Raw genomic sequence first — 14772 nt, forward strand, 5'->3', positions numbered from 1 at the left:
GCGAGGCAGTAACCCCTGAGGATCTACACAGTGGCGCCTGGATGAGGCCAACCAGGATGAAATTAGAGGTGTGGAGATAAGATAGAAAAGCGCATGGGGGAAAAGAAAGAAAGAATTAAAGAAAAAAATAAAAAAAGATGAGTAAATTAGCATCGGAGTCTTACAGAAGGAGTGGATCTGTTCTTGTCACTTCTAGCGAGCACAGATGGCTGCAAGTGTCCAAAAATAGCTGTTTAATGCTGGGGGGCAGTGGTAGAGGTCAGCTCGCTAAGATAAATACAGAATTCCTGTTACTGGGCTCCAGGATGAGTTGTCTCACTCTAACAAAGAACACGCAAGCTACTGCTGCGGGTCAGTTGTTCATATCCCTGCAAATGTGAAAAAAAGGGAATTTTTTAGTATTCGCTGAATAGTCTGAAGCTTTTACAGAGACAGGCTTTGCTCCATGGGATGATTTGTTATCATCATCTCTACAGGCTTCAGTGAGGAATGTTACAAAAGATAAACACAACAGTAGTTCCAAAAGGTTTCCGGGGTTGGATGCTCAGGTGAAAGGGCTGCAGCAGTTCAGGTGTGTAGGAATGCACAGCATGGTGTGGGTGTCAGTTGATGGTATTTTCATTTGGTTTTGAATTAAAACACAATAACACCAGTGGGGGCCTGGTAGTTAAAGCATCTTTTGGGAAGTAAAGGGAATTCTGTATATGTATTTTGGATGACCTTGAGATAGTCTGTGAAGATTAGATTGTCTGACAGAGGTGGCCCTCTGGTTCCTTTGTTCAGGGTGCACATCTGATAAGAGAGATTTAGTCCATCTGGAGCTCTGGGAGGAGACTTTTTCAGCACATATATATATATATGTATGTGTATGTGTATATAGGGCTGCATCTGTTTTAGCAGCAAACTTCAGGAGAAAACTGCATATGAACATCCACAATCAATTTTCATAGAGATACTATGCTGACAGTTTACTGGAGTTACCTTTTCTCACAGCTGCATTGAGCTGTAGGAGAAATTTGAGACTGTTTCAGTAAAGTACCCAAATGTCTCTTTTAAATATCTGTGGTTATTAATATATAACCAAGTAGAGTTTATCTGACTTCCATTCTGCATCACTTTGTCTATCAAATTGCCTGACATGACTCTACCCATTTTGGTGGTGTGTTTGATGAGAGGGAAATGTTTTCAGATATGTCTCTTAATAAAAAATTTGTATCTGTAAAGACAATTTTCTCCAAATTTCAAAAAGTTTATTTTTGTGACTAATTAAAATTTAAAAAAAAAAATTTAAAAATAAAAAAAAAAGGAAAAAAAGTAAGAACTGAAAACAGACAAACATTAAGAAAACCAGACAAATTTCAGAGGTAACACATGCTCCTTATGACACTCTAAGATTTCAGATACAACACAGGGATTCAGGCTCTGGTAACAGGACTTATCCCAGCTCACTGGGGCTGTATGTGGGATGAGCAGTGAGGTACCTGCAATTGTTCAGACCCTCGTCTACCAGAAATAAACAACAATTCTATAAAGTCACAGTAGCTGTGAGGGGGAAAAAAAAGGAGCTTGCAGAGAACTTGGGGGCACAGTGCTACTTGCCAACATCAGAGAGATATTTTGGAGTTCTTTGGGCAGTCCTGCTCCCCATCCCCTCTCCAGGCACCCTTACTCACTGCTAAGAAGGGTAAAGAGATGCCACTGCCTCATGTGAAGCAGGCAAAAAACTACTGTTATCAGGCCATTGTCCCAGTTTTGGAGTCTCTGCACAGAAATCAAAGATGTAAACAGAGCACCCCATATTTTCTCTGGATAACCATTCCATAGAAAGGACTGGCACCGAGGCAGCAAAGCCCAAGGAATCCCTCTCTCCAACACACAAAACCAGCAATTTTTTGGTAACAGGGTCCCTTTTACCCCTTGACCATGGAAAGGGAAATGCAGATGTGTGTCATGTCCTGCCCAGCCACTGTCCTGGGCAGCAGCAGCCCACCCAGGCCAGCTCTGCTGCCGTGGGGCTGAGGGCTGGTGCTCAGGACCGATCTCCCACTGCAGCAGTGCCAGGGTGGCCCGAGTGCCCACCCAGGTCTCTGCCCAGGGTCTCAGGCTGGTTTTGCAGCTCCTGCTGAGGCCAGCACTGCTCCAGCTGGGTTGCCGACTGCCTCCAAGCTGTCCCTGTGGAAGCTAGCTTGTGTTTTTCTACATTACAGGGCAGCAGCAAAAGCAAGACTACAGTGTAGACATACCTTGTATCTCTCAGACCCCAAGTGCAACTTTATTTAGACAGACCAAAAAAAAAAAAAAAAAATGTAAGTAGGTAAATAAAAAACAAATTTTCTGGGTGATTTTGGAGAGTGCTGCCTCGAGGGTCCGTGTTTCCTCACATGCACTCAACTAGGATACCTTCATTTTGCCTTTCTCAGGAGCTGCTTCGTGGATGAGTGGCTGCTCATCCCCGTTCACCGACAGCATCCTCTTCTCTGGCGGCAGCTCCTCGGGCTGGCGGGCGATCAGCAGGCGGCAGGTGAGCAGGATCCCAAAGACCAGGGCGTGGGCATAACGCTTCAGGGGGTCCCCCACCAGCTGGTGGAAAAAGAGCACAGCCAGCACGAGGAGGAGCAGCAGGAAGTTGGCCACGTCCTTGGGGCGGCCGGGCACCAGTGTCATGACAATGCCACACGCCACTTCCAGCGCGCCGATGCTCTTGCGGAGGAGGATGGAGCTGACTCCCATCTTCTTCAGCATGGGCAGGGCCCGCACGTAGCTTTTGTAGGCTCGTTTCTGGAATGAAGCAGCCATGTGAGAAAGTGAAGGCAAAGGTGACTTGCATTGGAACAGGCTGATGTGCAACATGACCTAAAAATTATTTCAATGTCACAGACCCCTCTGGTACAACACCCAATCTGTAAAGGTTCTGTTTGGAGGTATATGAAACCATCAATCTGCAATTTGCCCTTTCTAATCTGTAGTCTCTTCACTGGAAAGCAGTTCTGCAACCTCTCATCCATCTTTGGAACTTCTACCGGGCCAGGTGTACCTTACCCTGAAACCTCAGGTTCTGATTTCTGGAATTAGCAATGCAGAACCATGTTGTTAAAACAAACAAACATCTTTCTAAGAGTACCTTGTGCTTTAAAATTGGCTAATGCATCCAATCCCTGCAAAGCCAAAGTAAGTAAATATAAGTCTCTTTCTACTCTAATGCAAATTACAACATCCCAAAGCAACTTACAATATTCCAAAGCAGTTTACAGTAGGTATGGGCAGTGCAGGCTTAGGGTAGGACTAAACACCAAAGCTGAGATTCACCAGTCCTATCCTGTGCTTACATACCTTTATGATCCTTTATTTCCTCAGGTGAAAGCAAGCTGACATTTGACCTTATTTGCTCTCTGGATATGCTGGATTTAGAAGCAGTGTAAGTTGCAAGACTCAGCCTGCTTACACAGCTGCCTCATTCTTTTGGGGAAAGAAACAACCTTTGTCCTTACACATGTCCAGGTTCTTGCATTTGAGCACAAGGTGCTGCTAGCCTTACTGTTTTGTTTGGGTTTTTCCTCTTTTTGTTTTGCAATAACATATTTACTTATATATATATATGTATATATTTATTTATTTTTTTAAACAAGAATCTTATATTCAGTGTGAGACACTAAAATTATTTCCACATATACTTGAGTATAATATCCCTGAAGACATTATTGCCATTGTGTTCTCTGTTTTCTAATCAATGTGAGGGAATTGGAAGCCAAATCTCAGGTACAAATCTCATAGGCACTGATCAGACTGTGGATTTACTTCCATACAACTTTGGAAACCTACATTACAGGCCTACAGAACTTTCCCACATAGATTTTGATGCTTCCTTCTGAGAGGATCTGATGCTTCACAGGTGGTTTAAAAATATCCAGCATTGTCATTTTTGCTACAAAAAAACTGAAGATCTCCTGACACATTTACTTCAACTGTTTGCATTGTAAGGATGTATTTTAAACCATCAGTTACTAAAACCTCAAAGCAGAGTATTTTTAAATAGCTGCGAAAAATACAACATTTTTAAGAAATGTACTATAAGCATGTCCTAGAGTACTCTGGTGTTTTAGGTATTTTAATAGGGAAGTTAATGTATTTTTTGCTGAATGAAAAACTACAAGTTTGGTGGTTTAGATAGATAACAGAGGTTCTCTGTTTGCTGGGGGCAAAAAAATCACCCTTATGGATTAGCAATATCAGGTTTTTCCTGACTGTCTGCATTACCTGACAGACCACCACAATATGTAGCACAGCAAAGGCAGGAGAGCCTAATGAGCCATGAATATGTAACAATATGGACTATGAAGAATAATGATGCTGTGTAATACCTGCTTTATAAAACCAGAGATCATTCCTACCTGTAGGCCTGACTCTTGATAAAGCAGAAGAGGACACAGAAACTAAATATTTTACAGAGGAAGCATTTTGAAATGTTCCTAAAGTCTCTGTGGTTTATTTTGTTGGGTTTTTTTTCCCTGTAGCAGAAGCTTGAGAGCTTTGTTTTCTAGGGGTTTACCTCATGTGTCTCTTGCCCATGAGTAACTTCTTGGGGATTTTCCTGTAAAAGATCCCTGTGCTGGGCTGCAGACTAGGCACTGCAATTGAGATGTTATTTGAGAGCTAAGGAAAAGCAGCTGGGCAGGTGGAGCAAAAGGAGAGAATAGAATGTGCTGGAAACTTCCAGCATTTTTTTTTAGGGGCACAAAAATTATACTAATCTTTTTAACCATCACAATAAAATAACTGGGGAAGCAGGAGGCTGGAGGGGGGAGGGCAGGAGAATAAATAAACACAGATGAGGAAGCAAAATGTGGCAGCCAGTCCCCCACCTGCCTGCAGCTCACAGCTGGCAAAGCTCTGCAGCAGAAAGGAGCATAAACCAGTTCACCAGGTGAGAAATGCACACAGTGACTTCTCTGTCCTCTGCTCACCCCTTTTCTCTTAGGCAAGAGGGGGAGAGGCTCATTTCTCAGGCCAAAGAGAATAATAAGGAGACTATTAATAATACCTTCCTCTGGCAGCTAAGAATCTCAAAGCATTTCACGATCATTAATTAATCCCTGCACAAGTCTGGTGAGGTAGGGACAGTCAGTATCATTATCCTTGCTTTAGAACATTGAATTTTGAGGATGAACACCTGCCAGAGCAGGCATCTGTTTTTCCTACCCCCATGCAGTGGATAGGTTTTCCCTCGGGGATCAGCTGTCCCTGCCTGCTGCATGTCTGGCACTTCTGCAGGCCTTGCTTTTAGAGATCCTTGTGTCCCCATCTTGTGCAGGCTGTGTGTGCTGTGCCACCCCATCCTCCTTGCCTCCCCTCCCCATCCTTATCCACCAGAGCTTTCTCCGTGGATAGGCTCAGCTGGAGCCCAGGCAAGGTTTGCCAGGATATCTTGGGCACTGCGTATTATTGGCTTCTCTCCGTGCCTGTCAAGTAAGGAGTCAGATCGGCTTCTTCCCTCTCCTGCCCCTCGCTCCGGGCTCCAGGGCAGTCACCCCCTGTGTCCCCCCCTGCTCCTGCTGCAAGGCGGGAGAGCCCTACAGCACCTCCCTCCGTGCTGCCCGACTCACCATCTCATTGTAGGCATCCCTGCTGAGCCGGGGCGTCAGTTTGATGGTCCCCATAAAGACGAAGAAGAGCCCCAGGGCCACCGAGAGGGCGACGATGGTGATGGTCCTGGGAGATGCCATAGAGCCGCGGGGATCCGCTCCTAGCGAGGCCTTGTGGCTCTGGCTGCCAGCCCGGGTGGGAGGGAGTCCGTCACCATTGAAGGCTGTAGGAATAAAGCTGCAGAGGCAGGAGGATGACAGCGGGAGGGGATTCAGCCTCCTCCACTCAGCAACGCCTGGGTCCTAAAGCCCTGCAGCCAGAGCCAGGCAGCTCCAGCACTGGAGCGTAAGAGGAACTCATCCTCTCCTTTCCTTGTGTGCTCCATAAATCGCCCACAGAAAGCCGAAAATGAGTCAATTCCAGGGATGTGGGATGGCAGCCAAAGGCAAGGCAGAGTTATTCATTAGTGGGCAAACAAGGACATGTTAGCAGAGGGCACAGGAGTAATGTGCTGTGGAGAAGTGGGCAGGGGTCTCTTGTACATCACAGCTTTCAGTTTCAGATATTCAGATGATCATACATAGAAAACAACATATTGCTTCGTTTATTTGCACCAAGAAACAAAAATAAATGTTTTGTCCCTGTGGCTCTCCTGGAACCTGATGCTCAAAAGGAAAGGTGAGACCACTTGTGCCACCTGCCCCCCCCTGCAGATAAAACCTATCCTGTATGTTCAGCTCTCCAGAGGCTAGTGGAAAGGTTTCATTATTCTCTGGTACTTTCTGATTTAAAGTCACTGTGTCCCCTCCAATCAATGCAACAAAATTCCTTTTGACCAAAACCTAGCAGAAATCTATTGAGATCTCACAGTGAGAAACTAAGGTATAATTACATGAAGCAGAACTGCTGGAATACATCCTTTGGTATAAAATGAAAACGAGAGGCTGCAGTGTGTGTAAAAACCTACACTCATGGGATAGTGCAAGAGTGGCATTTCCTATGCCTGGCAGGAATCTCATCATCACTCCCTTTATGGTGTAATAATTCTCAAGTCCTAAACACATGTAATTTTGAGCTCCCATGGCTTGAGAACTGGTTGTTGTTATTATTCAAAGCTCAGGACTGGAGTCAAAAGTCTGAAAAATACAGGCAGCTCTCGCAGCTTCCTTGGGAGTTTATCAGCCTTGATTCAAATCATTCTGAGGCTCAACAACACAAAGGAGCTCTACTCACTCAGACTCCCCTCCCCATTGCAGCAGCTCCATCTCTGGAAGAGCAGGAGAAATATAACAACACTGTGAGCAGGAGAGGACACATACAAAACAGAAGAAAAAATTTAATTAGCTATTGCAGAACATCCTGAAGAGGAAAAACATTGCAGCTGACATTCTCACAGGGCACTTCATACTTAGGCATCAGCAATCATTAGTGGAGAAGGGGGAGGCAGATGTGGAAGAGAGAAACTGAAATCTGTTTTATTTTGTTTTATAGAAAAATCTCATTGTCGAAGCTGGTGCCTCCTCCAGGCAAGGACCCCAACAAAGGAATCCCTGGGCTTTCATACTCTTCCATCCTAAATCTCCCACAACAGTTCTGACCAGTGGAAAATTAGAGGTGTCTTCTCATTGTTCATTGGTTTGTGGGAATCTGTGGGTGAGAAGCCACCCACACCCATCGTTGGAAGTCCTGTGTCCTTTGTTAGGCCCAAGGTCAGCACCCATTCACGGCTCCTTGCCTGGGGCTCCAGCGATTTCCCACTATCCAGGGCATGATTTACAGCTCCAACACAGAGCTACCAGCCCTGGGCATATTCCTCAACTAAGGGAGAGTCTTTTCCAGGCTGCTTTAACCAGCAGCCCAAGGTTTGCAGGGGAAGGGTGATGAAATGCTACAGAGAACTTTTTCACCCCAGAAATCCAAGTAGTTCCTTACAGAACAGTGTGGGTAGGCAAGCCAAAGTAAGAGGAACCCCAAAATTATTTATTTTTATACAACTTCACAGAAAATAAGTTAAAATCCTAACTACATTAGCTCTTCAGGACAGGAGGAGGTTGCTTCCCAAGCTCTCAGAGCTCATTCCTCACTCCTTGTCAGCGGGTGAACAGCAGCAGCAGCTCACAATGAACAGTGTGAGGAAACATGTCAAAAGGAATAGCCAGCACAGGGGCAAATGGCTCCCCTGTCAGCTTCTTCCGTGGGTCAGGTGGGCAGCATAGCCTGTGGAAAGCAAAGAGCATCCTTTAGACCAGTAGCAGAAGCCTTCCCACCACTGGTATAACAGTCCAAGGGGATCCACAAAGGAAGTATCATGTGTTTGGCTAACATTCCTCAGCGTCTGCAGCTGACACTCAGTGAGGGGTGGAACCATCAATACTGAATCCCCAACCAGCTCTGAAAACCTCAGGGACAAGCTGAACAGCCAGTGGCAAGTTAAAAGCTCCTTTTCTCACATGCCATCCCAGCTGAAAGACATTCAATTTCAGTTTTGCACTGCCCTTATAGCTACCTGCAGACAGATTTATCACCTGGGTCTGCCCCAGCTAAAAGCTGACCAGATAAAGCTACATGATTAACCCCTAAGCAGGTGACAAATCCCCTTGGCTTCCCTTTCTTGGTGAGGGGCCAACCTTCCTGCAGTGAACCAGATGAACTCTGTATCTCACATCCAGGTGTGCTTTTTTTTTTCAGATGGATGCTTAATATCATTGTGCTATGTTTGCATCATTCCTCACTGATGCCTTGTCTGGACTTAACAGGGTCTGTCACTGAGATGAACAGAAAGGAGGAGAGTGCTCACTCAAGGAAGTTCCTCATGGCTTCACCCTCTGGCTTGCAGGAGATGTAGAGCAGCCTGCGGATGGACCTGCAGTTCCGGATGGCTCGTACCATCCTGTAATCTGCAAAAACACACACCCTGCTTTCCCACCACCATCCTGAGCTCTCCAGAAGGAATGACTACACAGCATCACAGAACTGTCAAAAATACAGATGCATATTTTGCTACATTCTGTCTCAGATGCAGTCTCTCAGGAAGTCATAGGTGCGACCCACACTGCTGGCTGACAGCATAACCAATTTGGCAGGCAGGGCAGAGCAATAGGAGAAGTCCCTCTGCTTCCCAGGGGGATGGAGGATGAAAGAAAAATGTTACTCAATTATGCAAAGGCATATAAAACCTTCCACACACACTTGTGAGCGTGTATCTGGGCACCAGGACCAGTGTGTGAGTTCCTAGTACACACTCCAGGAGAGACCGCTGAGACAGTTTGAGGGCTGAGTTATTCATCCTGGGGAAGAGAAGGTAAGCAAGGATGCATTTGCTATCTTCAGGGACCTCAGGGGGGATTACAGATAACTGAGAATCTTCTCAGAGGGGCATGAGAAGAGGATAAGAACAATATATGTATGGCATCATAGGGAATATCCTGATGAAATATATTAGGGAAAACATTTTCAGGAGAGGGGGTACACCCTTGGACACATTCAAACCTCAGCTAGGCTTTACATCCCTATGCAACCTCATACAACTCTGAAGTTGGCCTTGCTATAGTTGAGAGGTTGCACCACAGACCTCCAGAGGTCCCTTCTCTCTTAAATAATTGTGTGAGCCTGTGATAGATGGAAAAAAGATTCGAGCTAAAGAGAAAGCATGATGAAGGCACTGAAAACAGCAGACTTTATGGGCTTTTAGCTTCTGTCAGCAACAAGAAACAAGAGACTAAGCAAGGAAAGAGTTTAGAGCCAGTATAACAGGTCTCACAGGACTTGTTCAAAACTCTGTGTTTACAAGATGAAAATAAGTAGCATTTTCTCTCACGTAGGCCAGCCCGAGAAGGGTTCACCACAGCAACAAGCGGTTGGGCATCCTCCCACGATGCCAGGAGCTGTGGTAACACAGCCTCTGCCTTTCCACTGTGAAACTCACAGTTTGAGATCCCTGTGAAACAGAAAGCAACCACATGAACTGAGTCTCACCAAGAGTTAGGTATAACATGAACTACCCTTTGCTGTGAAGGTAACTGGTTAGGGTCCCTCTCACTTCTACTCTGGTTTTTCAGCATTTGGTTTGAAACGTTTTGCCACAGTGAGTCTGAACTCACCATTGAATGCTGCATTCCACTCAGCATCCTCTATTGCCTTCTCCACCACCTCAACACCAATAACCTTGGACACTCGGTGAGCCAGAGAGAGACCAATTGTGCCTGGAAACGCAGGAAAAAAAAATACTCCACACATTCATGCTGAAGAAACAGGTCCTCACATAGCAAGGATCATCTCTGGAATGCAGAGCTCTGGGAGCCCAGGAACCCACCTGTTCCACAGCAGATGTCAAGGAGAACAGTGTCCCCAGTAGCCTGGCAGAGCTCCCCGACTGCCTGGTACAGAACTTCTGCTCCAGCCGTGTTGACTTGGAAAAAGGCGTCTGGAGAGATGCGGAACTTCAGGCCAAGAAGCTCTTCAAAGATGTGCGGTGCTCCGTGGAGCAGCTGGTAGGGGGACTGCTCATGGGAGCAGCGTGTCATGGTGCTGGCAGATCACACAAAAAACAGCTGTTGGAAGGCAGCAGAGAGGAGCTGGTTTCCATCCCCAGGGTGCTCATGGGCAGCGAGGATAGTTCTTCCCCCCAACAACTTATATTTCATGTGAGCCTTTCAATAAGATTAAAGTATTTGATTATTCATAGGGAATCTGTGACTTGCTAAATTTCACTAAAAGGATCAAAATTGCTTAGCAGAAGGCAGCCTTCCTCAGGTCTATTCCCCAGTTTTGCACCTAATGGGATTTACTCTCTTGGGATAGTCACTGGAAGTTTTTTCTTTAAGTTTCCCAGACTCGTAATTCCCATCAGGTAGAGCCACAGCATGTTCAAATAAATCTGGAAAAATAAAAGATGGGGCCATCTTAAAGCCACATCTTCAAGAGGAATCCAAATATCTGTCATTTTCTTCCAGCTTTCCCTGAACTGGTGGAATTTGAATTTGGTCAGAAAGGGGGTAGAAGAAAGGGGTGGCTTTGTTTCCACTCACTCCCCCATCAAGGCATTTACCTCTCTTGGAAATAAAGTGAAGTCAAGTCACAGACTGCTCCAGGCCCACGTGTGAAGAACTCCTTCAGCAAATCTTTCTGAGTAGTCAGTGCCTCCTGTCAAGAGTGAGAAAGGAAAAGCTGCCTCTTTGGGTAACCTGGTTAGACCCCTCTCCCCAGCACCACAGCCAGCAGGCTCAGCTCAGCCAGATGTGGCTGTGCCTCTTGCCCTGCTCTCCACATGCTCACCTGGCCCAGCTGCTGGGGGTGGAAGGTGACAATAGCCATGGTGTGGCCACAGCTGCTGCTACGAACCACGAGCTCTCGCCAGTGTCCACCTTCATGGAAGAGGATGCAGGAGTCCAGGGGGGAGTGACAGATGAACTCCTCATAGCACTGAGGGGAGGGGAAATGGCACCTTTAGCACCATGAAGATACCTGCCCTGCTCTTAGGCCCCCAGACAGGCAGCCCTTCCACCACTGTGGTGTGCTCTTTCTGTTTGATTTTAATATACTGGGTGAAAGCTCCTTCCAGGCTCTTGAAAGATAACAGGTTTTAATGATCTTAATTTGCAATTTTATGTATTTTAATAGATTGGCAGGAATACATTGTCACTTGACTAACTTCATTACTCAGGACACTTTATGGACTGCAATACTAACATGTGAGTTTTCATAAAAGTATTTTATCCACCAACTAGAATCAGGCATGAAGTTTTTCAGAACTTCATGAAAGTGGACTTGAAAACATAGTACAATTAAAATTACAGTTTTCTCCCAAGTAAGAGTTATTGCGATCTCTCTATTCCACAGTGAAGGGACAGACATGACTTATTTATTTACCTGGGCTACTTGTTTGTGTTTTGAGGGTATGTTCTCCACATGGTTGGCTTTCACACAGACAATATTTCTTTCTGTAGAGAGATGGACAGGATTTAATTGCTCTGGTTCAGGGCACATCAACCACTGTAGCATCTGACATGATAAACTGTGGAGTCCTTTCTCCATCCCCACACCCATGCCAGCAGTTTTCTATGAGTTTCTTGTCCTGCACTGACCTCTGCCAGTTCCTACATACAACCCCACAGTTTTGGGGTTCCCATCTGGTCCTCGGTTCACAGAGAAAGTCGATTTGTTTCGGTAGCCATTAATGATGGGCTGGGGGAGAAAAGAAAAAAAAGCAAAGCCTAGGATTAAATGAAAAAGCGATGGAGGAAAGCCAAACCCCAGCCTGTTATTCTGTTGCCAACATGGGAAGATGTATGTGAATGGGCAAAACAGACACAGAGCTTGTGCACAAGAACTCCACTACTGCCCCTGGGGAACAAGAAGTGGCTCTCAGTGACAGAATAGTGGCAGGTTTAACAGAGAGACCTTAGGCACAAGAAAAAGGGTTCCAGGGCTTATCTCACTCTTGGGCAGCCACAAGCTGAAAAGGACAAATTAGCAAGGATTGACTCAGACACAGTTTCTGCAACCAAATTATGCCCCCCATGAGACTCTTGAGTTGAGTGAGAGACTGTTCATGGCTCAGAGGGAAGAGCATTCCCATAGGACACTCACCGAAGGGACTACAGGCTGCAGAGGACAACACAGCCCACCAGGTTTCTGTGCATCTATGCCCAGCTCCTCCAGATGAGATGCCAGTGTCTGCAAGATCTTCCTCTGGCTTTCATACTTTACCTGCAGAGGAGTTCTGAGGCAGAAACACTCTCACAGGACCACATGATGGTCCAGCTCTTCATCACCCACCTCTGGGAAGTCCAACAGGAGGAAAAACTGCAAGTGAACATATAGCCCCAGAGGAACTCTGCCTTTTTCATAACCACAGCTGCTTGGAGAAACAGGAAGAAAGAAAAATCCTGGTCTATGGTCCCCAAATGCTGGCCTGGAACACTTTGTCTAACCTGAAGCCCCAGTGAAGCACAGCAGTCCCACAGAGGACAGGATCACTGTGTAAATCCCCATCCTCTGTACTAAAAGGAACCTCCCATTTATCCTTCACAAGAACAGGATTAAAGCAGCAGTAAATGGGGTCTGAAGAGTTTGCAGCATTAAGCTCAAGAGATTAGGAGGGACAGTTGGAGGTAACATAACAGAGAAAAGTCTGTGTAAACACATCTTACCTGCAGCTGCTCTTGGTAGGGAAGTCTCCACAGTGGTGTCACTGCATTTGCTAACCTGGAAAGCACAACAGCAAGGCAGTGCCCAGAGCTACTTGACTCCTGATTCCTATGGCATAACATCCCTGACAGATACTTCATGGGCAAGGACAGTTCTGGTGTGGGCTCTGCACCAGGGCTGGCTGTGAACAGCCAGACTCCCAGGGAGACACAGTTTGTGTGTAGCAGGAGGAAATTTCAAGCTGCCCATTTACACTGACCCAGCCACACACACAGAATTAGTTTAGAGATAAACCTCAGAACTTGCCACTACTAATACCCAAAGCAGAACAAGCAAGAACAAAACACATAAAAGCTGGTGGAAAAAAAAATAAATAAAAAAAAAGAAAAATACACGTATAAAAGACCCCTAAAAAGAGGTGAGGCTGATACGATTCAAGCACTCCTAACAGACTTCCTGAGACCGTGGGGAACACCATCCTGCAGCTGGATAAGTTGCAGCTATTGCTTAGCTAGGATTTTTGAAGCTGCTTCCACAACACCCAGAGTCAATTACTCTGAGATCCAGGAGTGCAAATTGAGTGGACTATCACTTTTTGTTTGCCAAAATGGCAACTTATCTCCTCCTTTCCTCTCAAAACTTCATTCGTCTTCTCCACTATCCCCTCCCCAGGCCAGACTCCAAGCAAACAAGACGAGCCCTAGCCCTATTCCTACTGGATGTAAGTAAACCCCCAACCCACCACGTTCACAGCTTTAGGCGCTTGCTGCTTTAAAAAGAATGCTTGGTCATTTTGGAAAAGCCATACCTCTCCTCCCAGGAGGGCTCCGGCAGGCTGCAGCTCACCCTGGCCTTTTTCTTCCCTGCCCACGTTGCTGCTGTGGTTGTCACCGGGCTGCGGAGCAGGGCGAGCGGCGGGGGGCGGAGGGGGCAGCGCGGTGGCCCCAGCACAGAGCACAGAGCCATGGCAGCCGAGCAGCGGCACGGGCTGGGGAACCGGCCCCGCTCCGGGCAGGGACAGGGGAACCCGCCCCGCTCCCGCAGCGGTACCGGCGGCGGAAGGGGCGCGGTGACATCCCAGCGACCTCCCCGTGCCCGGCCCCGCTCCCCGCCCCGGGCTGCCCGCCGAGCTCCGGCGGCTGCGGGAGCGGGCGGCGCTGGGGAGGGCTGAACTTTCACCCCTGTGCTGGTCGGACACGGCTAGCGAATGTCACAGCCCTGGGGTGGCCTGGGACAGACTGGAAGCTCAGTGCCACCTGCCCCCGAGCCTGTCGGGGATGCTCAGGACTGCGGAGAGCAGGAGGGAGGTGTGGCTGCCGTGTCCCCTCGGCTGGCAGGGTGGGTGCAGTTGGGTACGTGTGCCCATTTGGGCAGGAGCGCAAGAACAGCCTCTCCCAGCCAGCCCAGGCAGTGCCTCCCGCAGATGCTCAAGGAAAACGAGGAGCACACAAGCATGCGTGGTCCCATGCTCGCTTAACCCTCTCGGGCACCGAATATTCTCAGCGCTGCGGATTCCCCGAGTTTATCGTTTATCTACCTAGGGACTCAAGAGTTCTCTTGTCCACGTGTTTACCTCTACAACTTCTTGAAAGGTGGCTGTAGTCAGGTGGGGTTGGTCTCTTTCTCCAAGCTGCAGCTAACAGAACGAGAGGACACAATCCTAAGCTGCACCGAGGGAAACATAGGTTGGATATTAGGAAAAAGTTTTTTATGGAAAGAGTGATAAAGTACTGGAATGGTCTTCCCAGAGAGGTGGTGGAATCACCATGCCTGGATGTGTTTACAAAAAGCTTGGATGTGGCACTCATTGCCATGGTTTAGTTAAGATGCTAGGGCATGGGTTGGACTCCATGATCTTAAAGGTCTTTCAACCTAGTGATTCTGTGATTCTATGATATCTGTCACCCTTGATGTCACCTTAAATTCCTGCCGCCACACATCCTTTGGCCAGGAGGCTCACCCACCCACTTGCTACCATTTGCCCCATGAACTTCAGAGCCTGGCCCTCTCCCCGCCCGGTCCCGGTCCTGGTCCCGCTCCTCG

General features: G+C 47.1%; 2 protein-coding genes across 2 annotated transcripts; both read right to left on the minus strand.

Moving 5' to 3' along the window:
* Positions 1-1232: 1232 nt before the first annotated feature.
* On the minus strand, positions 1233-5978 carry TMEM35A (transmembrane protein 35A). The gene is made up of 2 exons (XM_056491427.1): positions 5601-5978; positions 1233-2778 (listed from the first exon to the last, which is right to left on the minus strand). Exons 1-2 carry the CDS (start codon positions 5718-5720, stop codon positions 2392-2394), a joined length of 507 nt encoding a protein of 168 aa, XP_056347402.1. The 5' UTR covers positions 5721-5978; the 3' UTR covers positions 1233-2391.
* Positions 5979-6896: 918 nt separating this feature from the next.
* On the minus strand, positions 6897-13807 carry TRMT2B (tRNA methyltransferase 2 homolog B). The gene is made up of 12 exons (XM_056491425.1): positions 13538-13807; positions 12732-12786; positions 12169-12288; positions 11664-11763; positions 11449-11519; positions 10855-11001; positions 10628-10722; positions 9893-10107; positions 9681-9782; positions 9398-9517; positions 8378-8477; positions 6897-7797 (listed from the first exon to the last, which is right to left on the minus strand). The coding sequence occupies exons 1-12, from the start codon at positions 13693-13695 to the stop codon at positions 7671-7673; spliced, it is 1410 nt and encodes a 469-aa protein (XP_056347400.1). The 5' UTR covers positions 13696-13807; the 3' UTR covers positions 6897-7670.
* Positions 13808-14772: the final 965 nt, after the last annotated feature.

This window comes from Oenanthe melanoleuca, chromosome 4A (assembly GCF_029582105.1).
Source record: "Oenanthe melanoleuca isolate GR-GAL-2019-014 chromosome 4A, OMel1.0, whole genome shotgun sequence".
NCBI classification, from domain to species: Eukaryota; Metazoa; Chordata; class Aves; order Passeriformes; family Muscicapidae; genus Oenanthe; species Oenanthe melanoleuca.

Excerpts from the sequence above, each read along its gene's own strand:
- TMEM35A (XM_056491427.1), bottom strand. The coding sequence starts at position 5,720 with ATGGCATCTCCCAGGACCATCACCATCGTCGCCCTCTCGGTGGCCCTG. Across the intron at positions 2,779-5,600 it reads GGGATGCCTACAATGAGATG|AAACGAGCCTACAAAAGCTA; the intron begins GTGAGTCGGGCA and ends GCTTCATTCCAG.
- TRMT2B (XM_056491425.1), bottom strand. The coding sequence starts at position 13,695 with ATGGCTCTGTGCTCTGTGCTGGGGCCACCGCGCTGCCCCCTCCGCCCC. Across the intron at positions 11,002-11,448 it reads AACACAAACAAGTAGCCCAG|TGCTATGAGGAGTTCATCTG; the intron begins GTAAATAAATAA and ends CCCTCCCCTCAG. Across the intron at positions 10,108-10,627 it reads TCACTTTATTTCCAAGAGAG|CACCATGACACGCTGCTCCC; the intron begins GTAAATGCCTTG and ends GTGATCTGCCAG.